The sequence below is a fragment of the Eleutherodactylus coqui genome, chromosome 2, assembly GCF_035609145.1.
Source record: "Eleutherodactylus coqui strain aEleCoq1 chromosome 2, aEleCoq1.hap1, whole genome shotgun sequence".
Lineage (NCBI taxonomy): Eukaryota > Metazoa > Chordata > Amphibia > Anura > Eleutherodactylidae > Eleutherodactylus > Eleutherodactylus coqui.
Window position 1 is genome coordinate 239647263 of NC_089838.1, and position 23521 is coordinate 239670783.

Here is a 23521-nt window from a genome sequence, read left to right on the forward strand (position 1 = left end):
GGTGGTCCAATACATGATACAGTTTCGCACCTTAGACTCCAAATTGGCATGGAATAATAAAGCTCTGGTAGCCACCTTCTGGGAGGGGCTTACAGGGCAAATCAAGGATGAGTTAGCCAGGCGTGGGGTTCCTACTTCTTTGGATGCCCTGATCGCATTGGCCATGGTCGGTGACTGTAGTTATATATAGGATGTGAGGATAGTCAGTGACTTTAGTTATACAGGGTGTGAGGACGGTCAATAACTGTATCTATATAGCATGCGTGGACGGTCAGTGACTAATTATATAGCATGTGTACTTATTATATAGGATGTTAGGACGGTCGGTGACTGTAGTAATATAGGATGCGAGGACGGTCGGTGACTGAGGTTATATAGGATGCGAGGACGGTCAGTGACTGAGGTTATATAGGATGCGAGGACGGTCGGTGACTGAGGTTATATAGGATGCGAGGACGGTCGGTGACTGAGGTTATATAGGATGCGAGGACGGTCGGGGACTGAGGTTATATAGAATGCGAGGACGGTCGGGGACTGAGGTTATATAGGATGCGAGGACGGTCGGGGACTGAGGTTATATAGGATGCGAGGACGGTCGGGGACTGAGGTTATATAGGATGCGAGGACGGTCGGGGACTGAGGTTATATAGGATGCGAGGACGGTCGGTGACTGAGGTTATATAGGATGCGAGGACGGTCGGTGACTGAGGTTATATAGGATGCGAGGACGGTCGGTGACTGTAGTTATTATATAGGATGCGAGGACGGTCGGTGACTGAGGTTATAGGATGCGAGGACGGTCGGTGACTGTAGTTATTATATAGGATGCGAGGACAGACGGTGACTGTAGTTATTATATAGGATGCGAGGACGGTCGGTGACTGAGGTTATATAGGATGCGAGGACGGTCAGTGACTGTAGTTATTATATAGGATGCGAGGACAGACGGTGACTGTAGTTATTATATAGGATGTGAGGACGGTCGGTGACTACAGTTATTATATAGGATGCGAGGACGGACGGTGACTGAGGTTATATAGGATGCGAGGACGGACGGTGACTGAGGTTATATAGGATGCGAGGACGGACGGTGACTGAGGTTATATAGGATGCGAGGACAGTCGGTGACTGAGGTTATATAGGATGCGAGGACAGTCGGTGACTGAGGTTATATAGGATGGGAGGACGGTTGGTGACTGAGGTTTTATAGGATGGGAGGACGGTCGGTGACTGAGGTTATATAGGATGCGAGGACGAACGGTGACTGAGGTTATATAGGATGCGAGGACGGTCGGTGACTGAGGTTATATAGGATGCGAGGACGGACGGTGACTGTAGTTATTATATAGGATGCGAGGACGGACGGTGACTGAGGTTATGTAGGATGCGAGGACGGTCGGTGACTGAGGTTATATAGGATGCGAGGGCGGTCGGTGACTGTAGTAATATAGGATGCGAGGAAGGACGGTGACTGAGGTTATATAGGATGCGAGGACGGACGGTGACTGAGGTTATATAGGATGCGAGGACGGTCGGTGACTGAGGTTATATAGGATGCGAGGACGGACGGTGACTGAGGTTATATAGGATGCGAGGACGGTCGGTGACTGAGGTTATATAGGATGCGAGGATGGACGGTGACTGAGGTTATATAGGATGCGAGGGCGGTCGGTGACTGTAGTAATATAGGATGCGAGGATGGACGGTGACTGAGGTTATATAGGATGCGAGGACGGTCGGTGACTGCAGTTATCATATAGGATGCGAGGACGGACGGTGACTGAGGTTATATAGGATGCGAGGACGGACGGTGACTGAGGTTATATAGGATGCGAGGACGGACGGTGACTGAGGTTATATAGGATGCGAGGACGGACGGTGACTGAGGTTATATAGGATGCGAGGACGGACGGTGACTGAGGTTATATAGGATGCGAGGACGGTCGGTGACTGAGGTTATATAGGATGCGAGGACGGACGGTGACTGAGGTTATATAGGATGCGAGGACGGTCGGTGACTGAGGTTATATAGGATGCGAGGACGGACGGTGACTGTAGTTATTATATAGGATGCGAGGACGGACGGTGACTGAGGTTATGTAGGATGTGAGGACGGTCGGTGACTGAGGTTATATAGGATGCGAGGGCGGTCGGTGACTGTAGTAATATAGGATGCAAGGACGGACGGTGACTGAGGTTATATAAGATGTGAGGACGGACGGTGACTGAGGTTATATAGGATGCGAGGACGGTCGGTGACTGTAGTAATATAGGATGCGAGGATGGACGGTGACTGAGGTTATATAGGATGCGAGGACGGTCGGTGACTGCAGTTATCATATAGGATGCGAGGACGGACGGTGACTGAGGTTATATAGGATGCGAGGACGGACGGTGACTGAGGTTATATAGGATGCGAGGACGGTCGGTGACTGAGGTTATGTAGGATGCGAGGATGGACGGTGACTGAGGTTATATAGGATGCGAGGACGGTCGGTGACTGAGGTTATATAGGATGCGACGACGGTCGGTGACTGAGGTTATATAGGATGCGAGGACAGTCGGTGACTGAGGTTATATAGGATGCGAGGACAGTCGGTGACTGAGGTTACATAGGATGCGAGGACAGTCGGTGACTGAGGTTACATAGGATGCGAGGACAGTCGGTGACTGAGGTTATATAGGATGCGAGGGCGGTCGGTGACTGAGGTCATATAGGATGCGACGACGGTCGGTGACTGAGGTTATATAGGATGCGAGGACAGTCGGTGACTGAGGTTACATAGGATGCGAGGACAGTCGGTGACTGAGGTTATATAGGATGCGAGGGCGGTCGGTGACTGAGGTCATATAGGATGCGAGGACGGTCGGTGACTGAGGTTATATAGGATGCGAGGACGGTCGGTGACTGTAGTTATTATATAGGATGCGAGGACGGTCGGTGACTGAGGTTATATAGGATGCGAGGACGGTCGGTGACTGAGGTTACATAGGATGCGAGGACAGTCGGTGACTGAGGTTATATAGGATGTGAGGACGGACTGTGACTGAGGTTATATAGGATGTGAGGACGGTCGGTGACTGAGGTTATATAGGATGCGAGGACGGTCGGTGACTGAGGTTATATAGGATGCGACGACGGTCGGTGACTGAGGTTATATAGGATGCGAGGACAGTCGGTGACTGAGGTTATATAGGATGCGAGGACGGTCGGTGACTGAGGTTATATAGGATGCGAGGACGGTCGGTGACTGTAGTTATTATATAGGATGCGAGGACGGTCGGTGACTGAGGTTATATAGGATACGAGGACGGACTGTGACTGAGGTTATATAGGATGTGAGGACGGTCGGTGACTGAGGTTATATAGGATGCGAGGACGGTCGGTGACTGAGGTTATATAGGATGCGACGACGGTCGGTGACTGAGGTTATATAGGATGCGAGGACAGTCGGTGACTGAGGTTATATAGGATGCGAGGACGGTCGGTGACTGAGGTTATATAGGATGCGAGGACAGTCGGTGACTGAGGTTATATAGGATGCGAGGACAGTCGGTGACTGAGGTTACATAGGATGCGAGGACAGTCGGTGACTGAGGTTATATAGGATGTGAGGACGGACTGTGACTGAGGTTATATAGGATGTGAGGACGGTCGGTGACTGAGGTTATATAGGATGCGAGGGCGGTCGGTGACTGAGGTTATATAGGATGCGAGGACAGTCGGTGACTGAGGTTATATAGGATGCGAGGACAGTCGGTGACTGAGGTTATATAGGATGTGAGGACGGACTGTGACTGAGGTTATATAGGATGTGAGGACGGTCGGTGACTGAGGTTATATAGGATGCGAGGGCGGTCGGTGACTGAGGTTATATAGGATGTGAGGACGGACTGTGACTGAGGTTATATAGGATGCGAGGGCGGTCGGTGACTGAGGTTATATAGGATGCGAGGACAGTCGGTGACTGAGGTTATATAGGATGCGAGGACGGACTGTGACTGAGGTTATATAGGATGCGAGGACGGTCGGTGACTGAGGTTATATAGGATGCGAGGACGGTCGGTGACTGAGGTTATATAGGATGTGAGGACGGACTGTGACTGAGGTTATATAGGATGCGAGGGCAGTCGGTGACTGAGGTTATATAGGATGCGAGGACAGTCGGTGACTGAGGTTATATAGGATGCGAGGACGGACTGTGACTGAGGTTATATAGGATGCGAGGACGGTCGGTGACTGAGGTTATATAGGATGCGAGGACGGTCGGTGACTGAGGTTATATAGGATGCGAGGGCGGTCGGTGACTGAGGTTATATAGGATGCGAGGACAGTCGGTGACTGAGGTTATATAGGATGCGAGGACGGACTGTGACTGAGGTTATATAGGATGCGAGGACGGTCGGTGACTGAGGTTATATAGGATGCGAGGGCGGTCGGTGACTGAGGTTGTTATATAGTGTGTGACTGTAGATGACTGCATTTAATAGTGTGTGAGGACGGTAGGTGACTGTATTTAACCCCTTTCCGCTATGGGATGTATATTTACGTCCTGCAGCTTCGGGATATGTATAAAGAGAGATCGCGGGCTATGGCTGTTTATTACAGCTGATACCCAGTGGCAAAAGCTACGATAAGCCGCAAGGCTGATATGAGCTGTTAACCCTTTTAATGCTGCTGTCAATTCCGACAGCAGCATTTAAATCCCCCAAATGATGTTCGGGGGTCCTGTACGGATGTCATGGCCGCCGGGGACCTTCTAAGGCCTCATGTCCACGGGGAAAATCAGATCCGCTGCAGATTCTCCATGTAGAATCTGCAGCGGGTCCCTCCTGCCCCGCGGACATGAGCGCCGAAAATAGCAATTTAAAAGCATTTACCTATCCGTAGCGGACGGCGAAGATCAGCTGTTCCTCACGGCCGGATCTTCATTTTCGGCCGGCGGATGAATTCCTGACGCCGGCGGCACATCGCCGGCACGTCGTCGACGTGCCGCGCGCATGCGCCGGGCACATCCGCCGAGCCGAAGCAAGGGAGATGCAGCCGTGAGGAAGAGCAGAGCTTCGCGGCCCGCTGCGGGTGAGTAAATGCTTTAAATTCCTATTTTAGGTCTCCCGCGGATCCGGACGGCTTCCATAGGCTTCAATAGAAGCCCGCGGGAGCCGTCCCCGCGGGAGACCCGCATGAAAATGGAGCATGGTCCAGATTTTTTCATGCTCCATTTTTTTTAAAATCACTTTTATTGACGATCCGCGGGTATTTATGTACCCGCGGGTGGTCAATGCATCCCTATGGGGTGCGGATCCGCGCGCGGGAGATCCGTTGCGGATTTTAAATGTCATTTTGCCCGTGGACATGAGCCCTAAAAGGCCCCAGGGCTGTCATGGCAGAATGCCTATCAAGCTATGCCTGTAGGGTGGCTTGACAGACTGCCTGCCCAATGGCAGTATGATGCAATGCTAATGCATTACATCATACTGCAGCAGCGATCAAAGCATCACAAGCTGGGGACTAAAAAAAAAAGTAAAAATAAGAACAAATACAGGACCCCCGAACATCATTTGGGGGATTTAAATGCTGCTGTCGGAATTAAAGAAAAGAAAAAAGGTAATAAAAGGTCAGCCCCCCCCCCCCCCCCCTTGCCATATTTACAATAAGATAAATAAAACAAAAATACATATTTGGTCTGCATCTGTAAAGATCTGATCTATCAAAGTAATGCATTATTTACCCCACACAGTGAACATTGAACAAAAAAAATTTTTAAAAATCTTTTTTCGGTCACCCTGTCTTCAACAGAAAAATACAATCAAAAGTGATCAAAAAGTCGTATGTATTCCAAAATGGTAGCAATGCAAAGTCCGGGACGTCTCGCAAGAAATGAGCCCTCGCACAACTATGTCAACAAAAACATACAAAACTGTTGTGCGCAGAAGGTGGCGGCAGAAAATAAATGTCTTTGAAAAAAATAGTGCAGCAAAAAATGCTATCATTAGTGTCGTAGTAATCGTACCGACCCAAAGAATAAAGCTGTCATTTTTGTTGCAGTTTGTGCCCCGTAGAAACAAGATGCACAGAATTTCATTATATTTATATTTTCCATTTTACTCCACTTAGAATTCTTTAAAAGATTTTCAGTACCTTAAATAGCGCTTGAAAAATACAAGTCGTCCCGCAAAAAAACAAGCCCTCAGACAGCGGCGTCAATGGATAAATAAAGGAGTTACGATTGTTTTTTGTTTTTTTCTTTTAAACGGGGGAGGAAAAAATGAAAATGGGGGTTGGGGGAAGGCTGGGGGTGGGTGGCTGTAGCCGGGGCACGAGGTCGGTGGGTGGCTGTAGCTGGGGCGCGAAGTTGGTCGGTAACTGTAGCCGGGGCGTTAGGACGATCGGTGACTGTAGCCGGGGCGCGAGAACTGTGGGTGACTGTAGCCGGGACAGTAGGTGACTGTAGCCGGGGTTGTGAGGACAGTAGGCAACTGTAGCCGGGACAGTAGGTGACTGTAGCCGGGGTTGTGAAGACGATGGGTTACTAGCTGGGATGTGAGGACGGTAGGTGACTATAGCCGGGGCGTGAGGACGGTATGTGCCGGCAACTGCAGGGACACATCTGCCTGCTTCCCCTGCTGACGTGCCACCCGTGTGGTGCGGAGGAGGCTGAGGAGACATGAGGTGAGGGGAGGGACGTGCGCCGCTCCTCCCGCTGCCATTACCGGCAGCCGCCGCTCTGCCCTCTGCACACCATGGACTACACGGGGGCGGCCGAGGCTGCGGCGGACACACTGCTCTCCTACAGGAAGGATGAGGCGGGCTGGAAACTCTGCAGGAAAACTGTAAGTGAAGGCATGTCGGCTCCTCCACAGGGTAGAGCTTGTGGGACTACAACTCCCAGCATGGCATGGTATAAGGCTGTAATGGCATGCTGAGGGTGATGAAGGGGCCGGACGTCTAGTTGTAGCCGGCCGGGTGTGAGGACGGACACACTGCCTCTCGGTGTATGAGCTGTGACATCCTCATCTGTAATACTGCGCACGTCCAGCAGGGGGAGCTCGGCCGTTCCCTCTCCATAGAAGAGCAGTATAGCAGCACCTCGGTGTTGTCGGGGGTGTAAGCCCCAGGGGGTCACACTGCTTTAGCCGCACAGAGATGTGTATGGCGAGGGGCATACTTTTTTATTAATGCTTCTGTGGCAAACATGACATTTCAGGCAATATTCCTTCAGTCCATAATTAGTGTGATAAGGGGTGGATAAACATTGTCCGCTGGTGAAATCCTCCCACAGTCCAAAATTCTGCTTCTTTTCAGACCGCTCTGGGCATGCACCCCGTAGAAGTCTATGTGAGAGCCCGTGCACAGGGGTCTGCAGCTGTTCTTTTTAGTACATGTGTAATGCAAATAGGCACTAAATAAATGGCGCAAACCAGAAGTAGGCCAAACACGATAATAAGGCTGCTGCAGGTGCCGGAACGCTTCTGTGCTCGCTGAGTTGTGCTGAGTGGGAAATCCTGTCCGCCTGAGTATCTAAGACCGCAGGGCCACTGATCTGACGGCTCCTGTGTCCGTTATACCTGCCGGGGACTAATGGAATCATTAACAATTGTTAATTGTTGCAAAGGCTCAGCTCAATGACTAGCTGTACAGATATTACTTACAGACATTTTTATATGTATGTGTGTATATGTGTCTGTCTATCTATCGGTATTAGTGTATCTTGACTCCACCAGGAAGTCCTGGTGGAATCAAGATTGACAGTGCTGTGACGCCCCCTGTCAGTGATTGGCTGCTTATCAGCTTGACCTGTAGGTCCTGGAAGGCCAGTAAACATTCAGCGCAGCCAAGACGTAGCAGAGAGAAGTCGGCGACCTGTCGGGTGTCGTGGCCATGAAGCAGCACATGCGGATGCCGCTTAGCTGTTCGGCCGGCGGAGCAGAACATGCGTGACGATCGTGTAGTTTTGCAGCGGTGACTGGGTGGATCGGACGGCAGGGAACCGAGAGGCTACGGCGGCTGCCGCCATGCAGAAGTCAGCTGCCGGCCAGCTGGCCGTCCAGGCGGCGAAACAGAGGCACAGCCAGCGGCAACATGCCGCTGAGCGGGGGAGCGGGCGTCATGGAGCAGAGGCTCTGCGCCAAGTGCCGCAACTCAGCACTGAGGTGGCGGCCGCCAGGGACGGCCGCTCTGCTCACACTGATGGCTGTGGCGTCTGCATTGATGACTGGCTGGCCTGCTGCCTTAGCGTGACGGTTAATTCTCATTATTACATCTTCAGCCTAAGCCAACAGGGCAGCCAGTTATCAATGCCTACTGGAGGACCTTCGTGTCTTGACCCTATCGGGAGCTGGGGGTGTAACAGGGGTGTTCTCCCTGTCAAACCCCTACCTCCTGGTGGTGTCAAGATACACTAATTATCTATCTATCTATCTATCTATCTATCTATCTATCTATCTATCTATCTATCTATCTATCTATCTATCTATCTATTTAATAGTTCTGTTATTCCCTCTCTAGGGCGAGGTTGCCGTGTACTGGAGACCCTCAACTGAGTTCACTGGAAACTTGTAAGTGATGGAGTCAAATAGTCCTTCATCTATCTGATGCCTGAAAGTAAGGACAGGACTATATTACTGGCGTGTGAGGAGCCAAAACAGCAGTACTCTGTGTATTTGGAGAGTTAGTCTCCCCGTCGACCTCCCATGTGGTGGCCAGCACTTGTACCGTGTTCCCCCAAAATAAGACACTGTCTTATATTAAATTTTGCACAAAAGAGGCACCGTGTCTTTTTTCCGGGGTGTCTTATAATACCTACCTAGCAGCCAGCGCTAGCTTAATGGAGAGCCAGCTCTGAGTGGCTGATATGGCGCTCAATTAACCAATCAGAGCATTAGCTTGCTGGAAGTGGGGTATTCAAACCCTACTACCAGGAAGAACTGCTTTGTCTGTGTTCAGGAGAACACTGCAGCCTGCGAGGAACCCGAACGTGGGTTGCTAGGTGAGCATTGTTTTTTTTTTCTCATGGAATCTTGCTAGGCCTTTTATTTTTTTTTCTGAGTAGCAAGGTGACAAAAAAGCTGCAATTCTGTCAATATGGATTTTTTATTCTTACAGCATTCACCATGCATAGATCCTGTAATACAATATTTTAATGTTTTGGACTTTTAGGCTGGGTTCACACAGGGCTGATTTGTCGCGGTTTTGCCGCAGAAGAACTGCTTCTGTGGCAAAACCGCTTCAAAGGTTAATTTGGGCTTGCGGATTTTGCTGCGGATGTTTGTGCGGAAAAATCCGCAAGCTTTTTTACTTTTTGTCGCGTATTTGTCGCGAATTTGGTGCGGTTTTGGCTGCGTCCATAGAGGTCTATGGACAAAAAAGCGCTGCGGAAAAGACCAAAGAATGAACATGCTGCATCTTTTAAAACCGCACCGCAGTTGCATTTCCGCACTGCGGATGTGCAGAAAAAATCCATCCTGTGAGAACAGCTTTTTGGCAAATCTCATTTTTGCTGCATTGCACTGCAAACGCAGCGGTTTTGCTGCAGTGCGGATATGCAACGGCAATCCGCGGCTAAACCGCGGCAAATCTGCCCTGTGTGAACCCAGCCTTAAGGCTGTGACAATAGTAATTATGTTTAAAGGAGATGTCCCGCGCCGAAACGGGTTTTTTTTTTTTTAAACCCCCCCCCCCGTTCGGCGCGAGACAACCCCGATGCAGGGGTTAAAAAAACCACCCGCACAGCGCTTACCTGAATCCCGGCGGTCCGGCGTCTTCATACTCACCTGCTGAAGATGGCCGCCGGGATCCTCTGTCTTCATGGACCGCAGGGCTTCTGTGCGGTCCATTGCCGATTCCAGCCTCCTGATTGGCTGGAATCGGCACGTGACGGGGCGGAGCTACACGGAGCTACACGGAGCCCCATAGAGAAGAGGAGAAGACCCGGACTGCGCAAGCGCGGCTAATTTGGCCATCGGAGGGCGAAAATTAGTCGGCACCATGGAGACGAGGACGCCAGCAACGGAGCAGGTAAGTATAAAACTTTTTATAACTTCTGTATGGCTCATAATTAATGCACAATGTATATTACAAAGTGCATTAATATGGCCATACAGAAGTGTATAGACCCACTTGCTGCCTCGGGACAACCCCTTTAATTTTTATTGTTTAGTCTTTTTATGTGAAAGCTGGGGAAAGGGTTTTATTTTTAAAAGTTTCTTTTTTTGCAATATTTAAAAAAAAAAAAATTATTAAACCTATTTTTACTTTTTTCTTTTTAATACCCATAGGGAACGTGAAATTGAAATCGTCTGATCGCTTGTACAGTATACTGCTTCAATATATTGTCATTCTGATGTCAACCTATTAAGCTCTTCCACTGGGCAGGGTTTAGCAAGACCCCTGGTTGCCAATCACCATGCAATCGTGTTGGGGGGGGCTTTCCAGCCAGCTGCTTAGATGCTGTGGTCAGCATTGACTACGGTATCTATGCAGTTAGATGGCTTTGATTGGATTTGGCTTCAATTGCAGCCAATGCAGGCAGCTGTATGAGATAGCTAATTGTTGCTGGGTATGAAGCGGTTTTGGCTCTTGAGCCCACTGCATACAATGCGGGTGTTGGCTGTTTCTTACAGCCGATGTCCGCCTGCAACAGCTCACTAAGCAGCTCCACTGATCAGAGCTGTTAACCCTTTAAATGTCCCAATCAATCTTTGTGGGTCCCGCATTGCCCTCTGCAATGAGATTGCAGGTAGCCATGTGGTTGCTATGGCAGCCGGGAGCCTTCCGAAAGGTTGCCATTGCAGATTGCCTATTAAGCCATGCCTGTGGCGTGGTTTGATAGAGTGCCTGTCAGATCGCAATATAATGTAATGCTATCACCATACTGCAGAAGCGACAAAAGCATCGCAATTTCTTGTCCCCTATGGGAAATACAAATTTTAAAGTTAGTTTAAAAAAGTTCTATTAATTCTTTTTTAAAAAAAAGGTAATAAAAGCTAAAAAATACAACTGTGTCAACAGAAATAAAAAGTTATGGCTGGCTGTTAGAAGATGGCGACAGGAAATAATAAAAAAAATTAAATGTCTTTGGAAAAAAATACAAGTAGTACAGCAAAAAAAAAAAAAAACGATATAAACTTGGCATCATAGTAATCGCACTGCCCCCTAGAATAAAGTTATCAGGTGATTTTTGTTGCAGTTTGTGCACTGTAGAAACAAGACATCCCCACCAAAAACTGTGGAATTTAGGGTTTTTTTCACTTTGAACTTTTTGAAAGTTTTTCAGTATATTATATGGTACATTAAATGGGTTTACCAGTGAAATACTATTGATGAACTATCATCAGGTCCACGACCGATCAGCTGAGCAGGTGTAAGCTGTCAGCGCGGCAAATACAGAGTTCGGAGCAAAAGCCTCCACGACGATCTCTGTCTAGTGGCTGGTGCTTGTAACTGCAGGCACGGCTTTCATTAAAATCAATGGGAGCTGTGCCTGCAGTTACAAGTGCTGGTCACTATAAGGAGGTCAGCATGGAGGCTTCTGCTAGAACCTCTGTTTCTTTAGTGGAAGTCTCCAGTCGGACCTCCCATGTAGTGGCCGGCGCTTGTAACTGCAGGCACGGCTCCCAGTAATTTCAGCGCAAGCTGTGCCAGCAGCTACAAGTAACGGCCACTACATAGAGGTCGGCACGGAGGCTTCCGCTGCTTCTGCTCCGACCTCTGTGTATTTGCAGCGCTGACAGCATGCGCTTACTGAGCTGATCGGTCGAGGTCCCGAGCGACGGACCCAGGCCGATTAACTATTAATGACCTATCCTGAGGATTGGTCATCAATAGTACTTCACTGGAAATCCCCTCTAAATAGTACAACTCGTCCCGAAAAAAATCTAGGAGCCAGTTGTCTCCCCATAAAATGTGTACATGTATCCACAAGCATATTATGTATCTTATATTAGGTACAAAGGAGAAGGATTGGTGGAGGCTAAACCAGAACATGTTTGGGAATGTCTAAAACCAGAGCCTGGTGGGCTGCGAGTGACGTGGGATAATAATGTCCAGGATTTTCAGCTCTTAGAAGCTGTCCGTGATGTAAGTACTGGCGTGTTGGATAACAAGAGGGCACTATTTCTGTACTGTACTAGAGTGCATCAATGTGGTTTGTGTGTGTGTAAACGACCTCATAAATAATAGCTTGAAACTTGATGGACTTTACATTTTTATTATCTTTTAGTACTTGAAGGAGTTATCCTAAAATCAAAAGTTTTTTCCCTGTCCATAGGATAGAGGATAACTTTATGATTGGTGGGTGTCTCACTACTAAGAACGCCATCAATCCAGAGAACGAGGGTCCCGTTGTCCTCCTCCTTCTCACTACAGGCTTACTGGACCCCTGCAGTGAGGAGACGATTGAATGGAGTGTCAGTCGAGCCTGTGCGGTGCTGTTCCATTCACTGTCAATGGGATCGCTGGAGAGAGCCAACTACAAGCACTTGGCAAATTCCATCAACCCCCTTGAAATGAATGGAGAGGCTGCTACACATGTGTGACCAGTGCTCCATTCAGGCTGACCTCATTGTGGGAGGTAGAAGCATCCCCACAGTGACAAGAAGAGGGGTCATAGCAGCCCAGTTCTCAGGCTCAGCTGTGAGACCCCTACCGATCATAAAGTTATTCCCTACCCTGTAGATATCTCAGCAGGAGATTAGAAGCTTTGTATCAGTAGAATGAAGCTCTGACCACTATATAGACACTGCACAACATTAATCGGGACAACATTCTGCACATTAAGACTCTCTAATAAATAGTCCCAACAATAATAATACAATGTTTCAGCACTGTAGATGGACATTTAGTGGAACCTACCTTTGAAGCCGGCTTCACATCTGCGTTGGAACCTCTGGTTGAACGTTCCGTTACAGATCCAGCTCAAAATACCACAAGAAAAAGTGCTGCGTTCATGCATTCAAAAGTCAGACAGCTAAGTGGAACCTGAACAGACTTCATTATAGTCAGTGGGGTCTGTTCGGCGCTGTTCGGTTCCGTCCAGGATCGGAGCCATTTAGCCGCAGGGATTTCCCTTTCCTGCTCCCCGAACTGAACAGGAAAGTGGAACCCAGGGTAGGTGTGGAGCCACCCTAAGACATGAATGTTACCATAATTAGCTCTATAATTAATTATCACATCAGAATTATGTTATTTTGTGTTCGTTAGGACATCAGTATTTGCCGAACAGTGACGCCATCAGCAGCCATGGGCATTATATCTCCTCGGGATTTTGTAGATGTGGTAATGATTAAGAGATATGAGGATGGTTCCATAACGTCTAATGGTTAGTACATGCCAGTTCTAGACTCCGTTAATTATTTTGTGCATTTAGTCTGTCTTGTGCAATGTTTTACCTTTTGCTGGGAGAGATGGACTTTGCCTTGTCAAGATTGAGTTCATCTCCCTATTAGATGGTAACACCAAGCCAATGCCAAGGGCTCTGGTGAGACCACGTCTGGAATACTGTGCTCAGTTCTGGAGACCTCATCTACAGAAAGACACTGATAAAACAGAACGGGTCCAAAGACGGCTACAAAAATGGTGGAAGGTCTCAATAACAGAACTTATCAGGAAAGACTTAAAGGGGTTCTCCCACTATCTAAAACCACTCCTGATTGCCGATGACCAGGAACTTTGTCTGCTGCAGCCAATCACTGACCACAGCAGGTAATTTCTATAGCTCTGATTGGCTGCACCAGTCAAAGGTCCTGGTCACTGGCAATCAGGAGTGGTTATGAAGCAATTTTAGATAGTGGGAAAATCCCTTTTATTTGTGTAACCGGAAGGAAAGAAGGAAGAGGGGGGGGACATGATCAAAACCTTTATATATGTTAAAGGTATCAATACCTCAGGAGGGAAGTGTATTTATTAGGAGGCTAAACACTGGAACAAGGGGGCACAATCTGAGATTAGTTGGGGGAGGGGGGGAATTAGAAGCAAGGTCAGATAATATTATGTTACTTTAAGAGTAGTAGATGCTTGGAACAAACTCCCAGCAGACGTGGTTGGAAAATCAGCAGTAAATGAATTCAAGCTGTCTAGGATAATCATAGAGTTGTCCTTAGAGAGAAATGTAAGGGCAGACTAGATGGACCAGGGGTTATTTTCTGCCGTCAGTTTTCTATGTTTTCTAAGAGCATTACCAAGGGATGTAAAGTCTATCACACATGAGTACGTTTGGCCATCAGTTATATCTTTTGACTTCCCATAAACCGACACATAACCCATCTGAGCAGTCATGTTTATTTCAATAGGGAGAGGGGAAAAGCTGTGCTAAAGCAGCTGAGAGGGCTAATTGTCAGGGATTTAGGTGGTTGCTAACCAGCATGTTGCCTAACAACCCCATTCCTGGACAGAATGGTGCCTAATACTAATAGGATAAAGCAAATGATGTCAGAATATAAAAACAAATATATATAGATTGTAGATCTATTGTGGTGCTTAATGATTGTTCTTTGAGAATGACACATTTTAACCTTTATTTTGTGTATTGTTATAGCAACAAATGTTGAACATCCGAGCTGCCCTCCCCAGCGATACTTTGTCAGAGGGTTTAACCATCCTTGTGGCTGTTTCTGTGCTCCTGTTTCTGGGTAAGCAAGTTAGAATTTCTCATGTGTGAACTTAACCCATTTACGATGCAGCTATTTTGGGCCTTTAGTACTCAGTAACTTTTTTAGGGTTTTATTGGCACTAGGTTCCAAGAGCCATAAGTTTTAAATTTTGCTGTTGCCGTAGTCTTATGATAACTTGTTCTTCAGGTATGAGTTGAATTTTTTTTAATGGTACCATTTAGTGTAATTTTATATATATATATATATATATATATATATATATATACACAAACTTTAATCTGTTCGGAGAGAGGTTTTGAAAAAACAGCTTTTGCACCAATTCTTTGCGTTTTGTTTCATTGTTACGGAATTCACGGTATAATAAATGTGCTCACTTTATTCTGCAGGTCAGTGCAATTACAGCAGGCAGAATGAACAAAAAACAGTAATTCTAACTGCTTTGATGCACTGTGGTATCTAAGGGGTTAAGCATAGATAAGTATTATCTCAGATCCCAGCAAATACAGGAGGAGCCCATCTGTGTATAACAGCCGCACTTCTGCTGCTGATCTTGTGTGTACAGTGGGAGTAACCACAAAATTTGAACCTATATATCCAGTACATCTCTTTACGGTGAAGGTGACTAATAGACTTATTGTGGATATGTTCCAGTGGTATAACAAATACACCATTGGAACTTATCCACAATAAATCTATTAGTCACCTTCGCCGTAAAACTCTGGTACCACTAGGATTAAATGAGGTTTTAGAGAAAATATAATTGTATTCAATTTATATTCAAGCCATATATGCAAGATAGTTTTATTAAGATTATATCCATATAACGTTTATATGCATTTATTAAGTACCATAATACATGTTTTTTTTTTTTATAAGAATTTAATAATATTAGAAATTCGTTTAAAGAATTTTTTTTTAAATTAGTTTTCTAGTGGATAATTATATTTATTCAGTGACTGTATTTATTTTTATATAGTATTTTATAAAAGCTATTTAGTGATCACAAACTGAGGAATGGTAGTGCACTTCGGAAATGATCATAAAATAAATCTTTAAATTAATTGATTAAAATAATGATGATCAGTGGTAAATTGTAAATATATAGGATAGATGATATACAAATATGGGTATATACTGATATATAACAAATGGTTAACAAATGTATTGATCTTTTAGTTACTTAATTGATTGCTTATTACAATAGAAAGTTTTATGATGAAGTATAATATATTACATGATGGGTAAATGTTTCTAGTTAATATGTTTTTATATAAATATTCTATGAATGAGACTAAAAGGTATATGATAGGTGGGAAGGGTTAAACGGAACCAATATAACCTCTATGAATGAATGAGTAGAGTACGCTCACGGTCACGGGATAGATCTACTACTAACCCGTTATTATGAATGGATCTTGTTTAATGACGTGGTTAATCACGTGATTTGAGTGACGTGGTGCATCACGTGGGGTGACCTCGTGACACTAGGATGGCGCCCCACCGGCGTCCACCGAAAGCAGGTTTCGTAAGTTAAATCTTTTAATTGTATCTATTTATAGTCATGTTGTTTCTGTAAAGTTTTATAATTGCTTGAGAAAGGCGGGTGTTCTCCACCGAAACGCGTCGCAATAAATGTATGAATAATACAACAACTTCCAACAATATGTAGATACCCGCAGCACTACAACAAACCCTTATCCAAGGGGAGGCTCTCCCTGCACAGCCGTTAATTAGGAGACGGATCCAGATCATCCAAGTGAATAATACAACAAGCCACTAATTTTTTCTGGGCTCCGGAGCACGGGGGTATTTTTTATATTTGGGTTGGACCTATTTTGGATAATACAGTCTTCATAAAGGTTGCAACCCTGGGACATCTCTCCAGTATTGGATCCTGGAGTCCGGATTGTTTATTTGAAGCCATTGTGGATATCGGGCGCCAGTGGTTTCTCTATATAGAGAAGTCCACTGAGCACCAGGTGAGTTGTCACTCACTTACTTATAATTTGGAATGTCATTTATTATAACATGAGGCGCTGAGTAATTGATTTATAAGTATATGATATAGTTTCAGTGGTATATTTGAAGTCCACCTGGGAGATCCAAGTTCGTAAAAGGACTGCATCCATAATTCTATAGACCACAGACGATGTATGTGATGCCTTCACAGCTCATACAAAGCTTTGTTGTCCATGTTCTGTCAGTTTATGAGGTCTTCCTGAATGTGGCTGAAATTTTTCCATTTACGAATAACATTTGCCGACAGTGAACTTCGGAAGATCCAAAAGTGCATTTATATCTCATACTGATTGGCTGCTCAGGTGTCATCCCACCACCATACCCTGTTGGAATTCTGTCAACTTTACACATTGTAGCGTTCTGGTGGTTTCTGTACTGGGATATGCCTGCGTGATACTCTCCTATATAACTAATAAGTCTCACACATATTCCCTTCGCCTGACAACACAGGATTGGTTTGGGTCCCAATACTTTTGTCAACATAGTGTATGCTTGTCCTGAGCGTACTAGAACGGGATTCGCTTTTTGTATGGGCTCTCCACGATGGCTATTATAGGAGGGTCTCAAATGGGGTATTTTATCTACAACACCTTAAAAATAAATAAATCTTTTTATTTGTAGAGCACCAAATGTGGAATTCATTCGATACAATAAATGAATTCTGCAGTGAAAATCTTCAAGACTCCCTGAGGGACTAAAAAAATAGCGTTAAAAAAAAGTTCAATAAAGTTTTATTCAAGATTTTAAAAAATTTGGTTTAAAAAAATATGTATTTTTCCACACAAAAACCCTTTTTCAATGGATAAAAAAATTATTTTTTTAAAAAAAAGTAGCACATAATAGGTATTACCGCATTCGTAATGACCCAGACAACGAAAATATTTTGTTATTTATCGCAAATGGGGAACGCAGTAAAAACAATTTAAAAACTAAAACCAGAATTGCTATTTTTCTTTTGTTCACCTGCAAAAACCAAGAACTCACAGAGCTCCCTCGCCTGAAAAATAACAATGTCATCAATTTTAGAATGTGGTGATGCAGATTCTATTGTTCTGTAAAATGTGTGTTTTATTCCTAAAAATTAGTAAAAAATAAAAAAATCTACGTAAACTTGGTATCGCAGTAATCGTGCAGATCCAGATAAGAAAGTTATCATGTTATTTTTACCGGTTGATGAACGCAGTAAGAACAAAATCCGGAAGTAATGGAGGAATTTCTAAGGGGTTTTTCCATCTCCCCCTAAAAAAATGTAATGCAAGTTATACAATACAATATATGTACCTCACAGTGCTGTCAATAAAAAAAATACACCTTGTCCCAAAAAAAACAAAACAAAATAAAAACAAGTTCTCATATGGCTACGTCAACAAGTTATGGCTCTTCCAATGCGACGATGACAATCGCTTGGTCCTTAAAGCAAAAAATAGGCTAGTCAGTAAGAGAATAACGGTATTAGTGTATCTTGTCGCCATCGGAAATGTGGGTGGTGACAAGATCCAGCCTGCTTGACAGCCTGGGCATGCCCCCCTGTTTCTCATTGGCTGCAGGCCTGCCACCCCCTCTGCTCGGGTTCTCAGGTCCTGCCACAGACTAAAAGCGGCTTCTTCGTAGTATCCAGCGGCTGTGACAGCGGCTTCAGAGTGCAGTAAGAGTGGGCCATGCCACGCCGCCGCTTACTCACAGTCCACCGTCGCTCTGTGGTGCCATGTGTGCTGGCAGGGAGGCCGTCAGGGAAGCCACTGTGGCCGCCGGATAAGAAGCCGTTGTTCGGCTGGGGAAGGCACGGTGGACCCTGAGGCTGCGGCACGGGAGTGTCCGCGCCAGCTGTACAGTACGACCTCCTGGCCCGCTGTAACCTGTCCTGCTCCTCATAGTGTGGGGGAGAAGACAATTTACACAGCCGACGGCTGGCACATGTGAGCGCTGTAGGGGAGAAGCCACCGGACACAGCCATCGGCCAGCACATGTCTGTGCTAGAGAGCTGCGGTGATGCGCCTGATGCAGTGGCAGATAAGCCACCGGAGAGCCGCTACAGCTGCTGGCCGCAGAGTACCGCAGGGAGCTCATACAGCGCAGGGGAAACATTCACTCACTGGTGCTAGGACGTCACAGCGGCGGGGGACAGTCAGTGACAGCCGGCTGCGATGTAATTAATCCTAGTACCTTCATCTTGCACCTATCGGAAGCTAGGGGCATGACAGGGGCATTCCTCCATGGAAGCCCTGTCAAACCCCTAGCTTCCGGTGGCATCAAGATACACAAATACCGGGAATAACATCAGGAGAGGTAGAGATTATGTACACACTGACTGCAGACCTGAGAGCTGGGTGAGTGCAGGGAGCTGAGTCTGTGAAAACTGCCCCTCCCTCACAGCTAAGAACATGGTCCTACTGTAGTTGCTAGAGAAGTTGTAACAAAAGGCAGTGGATTGCAGAGGAACTGCGCTTCAAATCTGATTTACAAAAAAATTATAATGAAAGTATATTGCAAGATCGATGAGATACACACAGGCTATTAGATGGGCAGTTAATGTTAATAGTTAATGGATATGTATACCGTGTTTCCCCGAAACTAAGACACTGTCTTATATTAATTTTTGCCCCAAAAGATGCACAGTGTCTTATTTTCAGGGGAGGGGGCTTATAGTCACCTCGTCCGCAGCGTTCTGATGCCTTGCGATGGTCCCCAGCGGCACTGTAGCAAACTGCACTGTCCTCCGCTCTGACACCTCAGCTTCTTTCTGGTGACGAGGCTTTGAATACCCTGCCTCTAGCAAAGCGAGCGCTGTGATTGGATTGAGCGCAGCCAATCACAGCCGGCGCTTGATGAGCCAATCATAGCCATTCGGTGATGTCATTCGCTGAATGGCTGTGAATGATCGAGCGCTGGGTCTGATTGGCTGGCGCTCGATCCAATCACAGTGCTCACTTTGCTGGCGGCGGGGTATTCAAAGCCCTGTCACCAGAAAGAATCTGAAATGTCAGAGTGGATCACACTGAAGTTTGCCGCAGTGCCGCTGGAGACCATCGGGATGCTGCAGGACCAGGTGAGTATTGAGGGTTTTTTTATGAAGGTAACTAGGGCTTATTTTCAGTGGGGGTTATATCTTAAGCCTCCCCCGAGTAGGGCTTTTTATCAGGGGTAGGTCCTATTATGGGGGAAACACGGTAATAGCTTCTGTTGGAAAAAATGGTTTTATGTACATTTTTTTATAGAGTCCAAATCTGCAAGACACTATTTCTGTATGATTTTGTTTAATTTTAATGAGAATTTCTTTATGTCTTTTTCTGTAGTATAAAAAAATTACTAATCACGGTAAATTCATTATTGCTAATCATCTTCCTTTATCTTCCAGGGAACCTGAGAAAACACAAGTTCTAAGTTTCTTCCAGACAGATCTTAGTGGCTACCTCCCGAAATCTGTTGTGGAATCCTTTTTCCCATACAGCATGACTCAGTTTTACAACAACTTATCGAAGGCTGCTGCAGCATTAAGTGTATGACACAGAGTCCTGTCTGTTTTAGATGGATGGTCTACTTGGAAGAGATCAAGAGAAAACAACAGCATTAAAGGGGTTATTTAGCCTTTAAAAATTGATGGCCTATCTTTAAGATTGGCCATTAATATCTGATTAGTGGGAGTCCGGCGCTCAGGATCTGTGCCGATCAGCTGATTGAAGTGGCCACGGGACTTGTCTGAGCTTTGTAGCCTCTTCAATGTTTAGACCTGAGTACAAACCTGTTCATACTCAGAATGCCATATTCTCTATAACAGCTGTTCTGAGTACTAAAGGCTTGCAACATTCATTTCAATAGGACAAGCCAAGGCTGTGATTATCAAAATGGCCACTATAAATAATACGGCATTCGCAGGATGAACAGGATCGTGCTCAGATGTAAACTTTAAAGAAAAAACAACGGTCACAGCTGTGCGGTTTTCCTTTTAATCAGCTGATCGACAGGAATCCCGAGTGGTGAACCCCTACTGATCAAATATTGAGTTTTTAAAGGCTGGTTAATCACTTTAAAGTTATAACCTTGGAAAGGTGTTCCGCTGCCCTTTGCTGCATTGAGCAGGATTCTGTAACATAAAGAAATACATATGCATATTTATTTTGTCATCTGCATAGTAGAGCAACTATTTTACCTGTGAATGTCTATTGTAACTATTTTTACAAGTAATAATATTCATAAAACCTATTTTTTTTAAATTTTATTATTGTTTTTCAGAATTGTAATTCAGAAAATGTAGATGCATTCAGACAGGATTAGAAGGGGAAAGTAAAACTTCTAGTATAGGTGTATCCGTGCCTGCCTAGTGGTATGATCTTAAAGGGAACCTATCATATTGTACATGCAATCCCTTCTTTAGGAAGGACATTGTAGAACAGAATGACATTTTATGTGTAGGAGTCCAGTTGGTGGCTCTACTTCATTATTGACAGCAGTTTTCATATGCACAATTAGATAGGGAAGACTGTCAATCACTGTTTTAGACTGCCCACTGGACTGCTAAGCATAGGAAGAGCAGATTTAAATACAAGTTATACAGAATCTTTTCCCACCAAAGAATATGGAATACATTTGAGAACCTCGCTATTAGAAGTGGAAAAGAAGAACAAAGACAAAAAAATCTGATGGAAAGTAGAGGAGCAAGAGACACCGATCACAAACTAAAATGTTCCTACACAAATGCACAGAGCATGGGAAACAAACAAGGATAATTGGAGCTTATATATCACAGGAAGAGAAATATGATGTAATAGGCATCACAGAAACGTGGTGGAATGATACACAGGATTGGAATACAAGGCTTGAAGGATACAACTTATTTATAAGAGACAGACCAAATGAAAGGGGAGGAGGTATTGTGTTGTATGTTAGGAAAACATTCATCTCCACAGAGATTCAAGCTTCACAGCATAGTAGTCTAAATCTTCACCTGCAAGACTAGAGCCACACGAGACGCAAATTCCATGGCAAAAGCAGCAACAGATTTGTAAAATAATCTGTTTGTGTTACATGCAGATTTGTCACAGATTTAGCTGCAGATTTTTCTCAGAATTCACAACACTTATTGAAAGGGATTAATTCTACAGTGAAAATTGACAGGAAATAATAGACGTGTCATGGATTTAAAGGGATTTTGACATCCGGTTCATGTTGCCTAAACCACAGGGAGCAAGAACCTGACATGGGGATACCTGTTGCCCTTGTAGATGTTTTATGCTGAAATGCTGCGTTTTAGAATAAATACACTTTGAAGTTTGACTCCACGCTGAGCTCTGAGTCACGGGGGCGGGCTGTACCGGTCTGTCCCCGCCCACATCCTGCAGAGCGACTGCTCTTTTCCCTGCTTGTGTATAGAAAGAGAGCTGTCAGCTTTGGGTCAAACTTCAAAATGTATTTCTTCTGAAACGCCACAGTGTTTCAGAATAAAATATTCAAGGGGGCAACAGTCGCATTCTGGTGTGGAACACTGTAACTGCGGAGTTGGCTACATCCTACAGTGTGATTCTGTCCCATGTGAATGGCTCCAAGGGATATTGCTTTATTTTCTCAGATACACATTCCTTATGACAGACAACAGGAGAACTGCAATTGTACTGTAATAGTGAGCCATGTATATATTCTGCGCGAGTCTCATGCATTGCTTGCTTACCCTCCATGCTGTACTTGATGCAGTTTTTTTTTTTTTTTTTTTAAAGTCAATTGTCACCATATATAAAGCACTGGAGGAATCAAGTAAAATGTCCATGTTTATTAATTTCACAGCTTTTCAGCCATGCAAGGCCTTTTTCAAGGTGCAGAATGATTCCTGTACTTGTCTAAATTCCTGGCTTGAAAAAAGCCCTGCATGGCCGAAACAATGCACGTTTTCAAAGATGAGTTGAATAAAGGCAGATATTTTACTTGATACCTTGGATAAAGTGTCTTGGATTTTCTTTGGAAATGTTAGTGAGCCAGTCCAGGAGCACATAGAAAATTAACTTTGACTGCCATTTTGAAAATAGTATATATATCCATTGAAAAATATCCGATGCTTCTATTTCCACTGGAATAATGGTATTTTAATAAAAAGATAAAATATCATACAGGAAACAAGCAACGTGTTTCTGCGCTCTCTGGCGTTTTTGTCAAGCATCATATCTTTTGTTGCAGGTTTCAGGGCAAATATGCTTTGGTTCCTCCAATGGAAGCTCTCAGCAATCTCCGAGAGTACCAGGCCAATAACGCATGACTTGCTCTTCTGTGGTGAACGGAACTAAAACCAACCTATTTTCAGGGTCCCCTTGTCACATCCAGCCAACTTACACATAATTCAGTTAGCCCTGACTAGTTAGGGTTAAACATCTCTCTGTTGCTGTTAGCTGAGGTTCTAACTGGTGATCTTTAGCTCTGTCAGCCAATCAAATGTGCTGTCTGTGAGGATTGACAGCTCTGCCAGCCAACCAGCAACTTCCCTTTAGATATATAATCCAGCTCTTCCTGGCTGGAAGTGTCAGTTATACTTCTTGTATTCTGGTCGTGTCAGCCCTCACAGCATACCTGGCTGGCTAGTAGTCTGTGTTTGTTTGTTTTGTATTCTTTGCATTTTCGCCTACTGTCTACAGTCTGCTTGTTTGTTGTCAGTTTTTTATGTTCAGTTCTGTAGTCCCTGGTTCCGTTCTCCAGTTCCTCTCTGACTTCGGACCTTACCATGTTAAAGCATTGGGGTCGTCCCTTTAGGGACGGGTGCTCCGCTACGAGGCAGGTCCTGTTGGAGAGGTTCAAAGTGTTCCGCTTCTGCATATTAGCCACCTTTGGTCTTGTGTGCACACGCCTGTCCAGACTGCTCCGGTACCTTGCTCATCATAGTTTCGTCAGCAGTCTCAGATAGACATGACACCCC

At 45.2% G+C, this 23521-nt stretch overlaps 1 protein-coding gene across 1 annotated transcript; it reads left to right on the plus strand.

Moving 5' to 3' along the window:
- The first annotated feature begins 6417 nt into the window (after positions 1-6417).
- Positions 6418-22684, plus strand: STARD5 (StAR related lipid transfer domain containing 5). The gene is made up of 6 exons (XM_066592686.1): positions 6418-6834; positions 8510-8559; positions 11947-12079; positions 13202-13319; positions 14535-14628; positions 19985-22684. The coding sequence occupies exons 1-6, from the start codon at positions 6745-6747 to the stop codon at positions 20130-20132; spliced, it is 633 nt and encodes a 210-aa protein (XP_066448783.1). The 5' UTR covers positions 6418-6744; the 3' UTR covers positions 20133-22684.
- Positions 22685-23521: the final 837 nt, after the last annotated feature.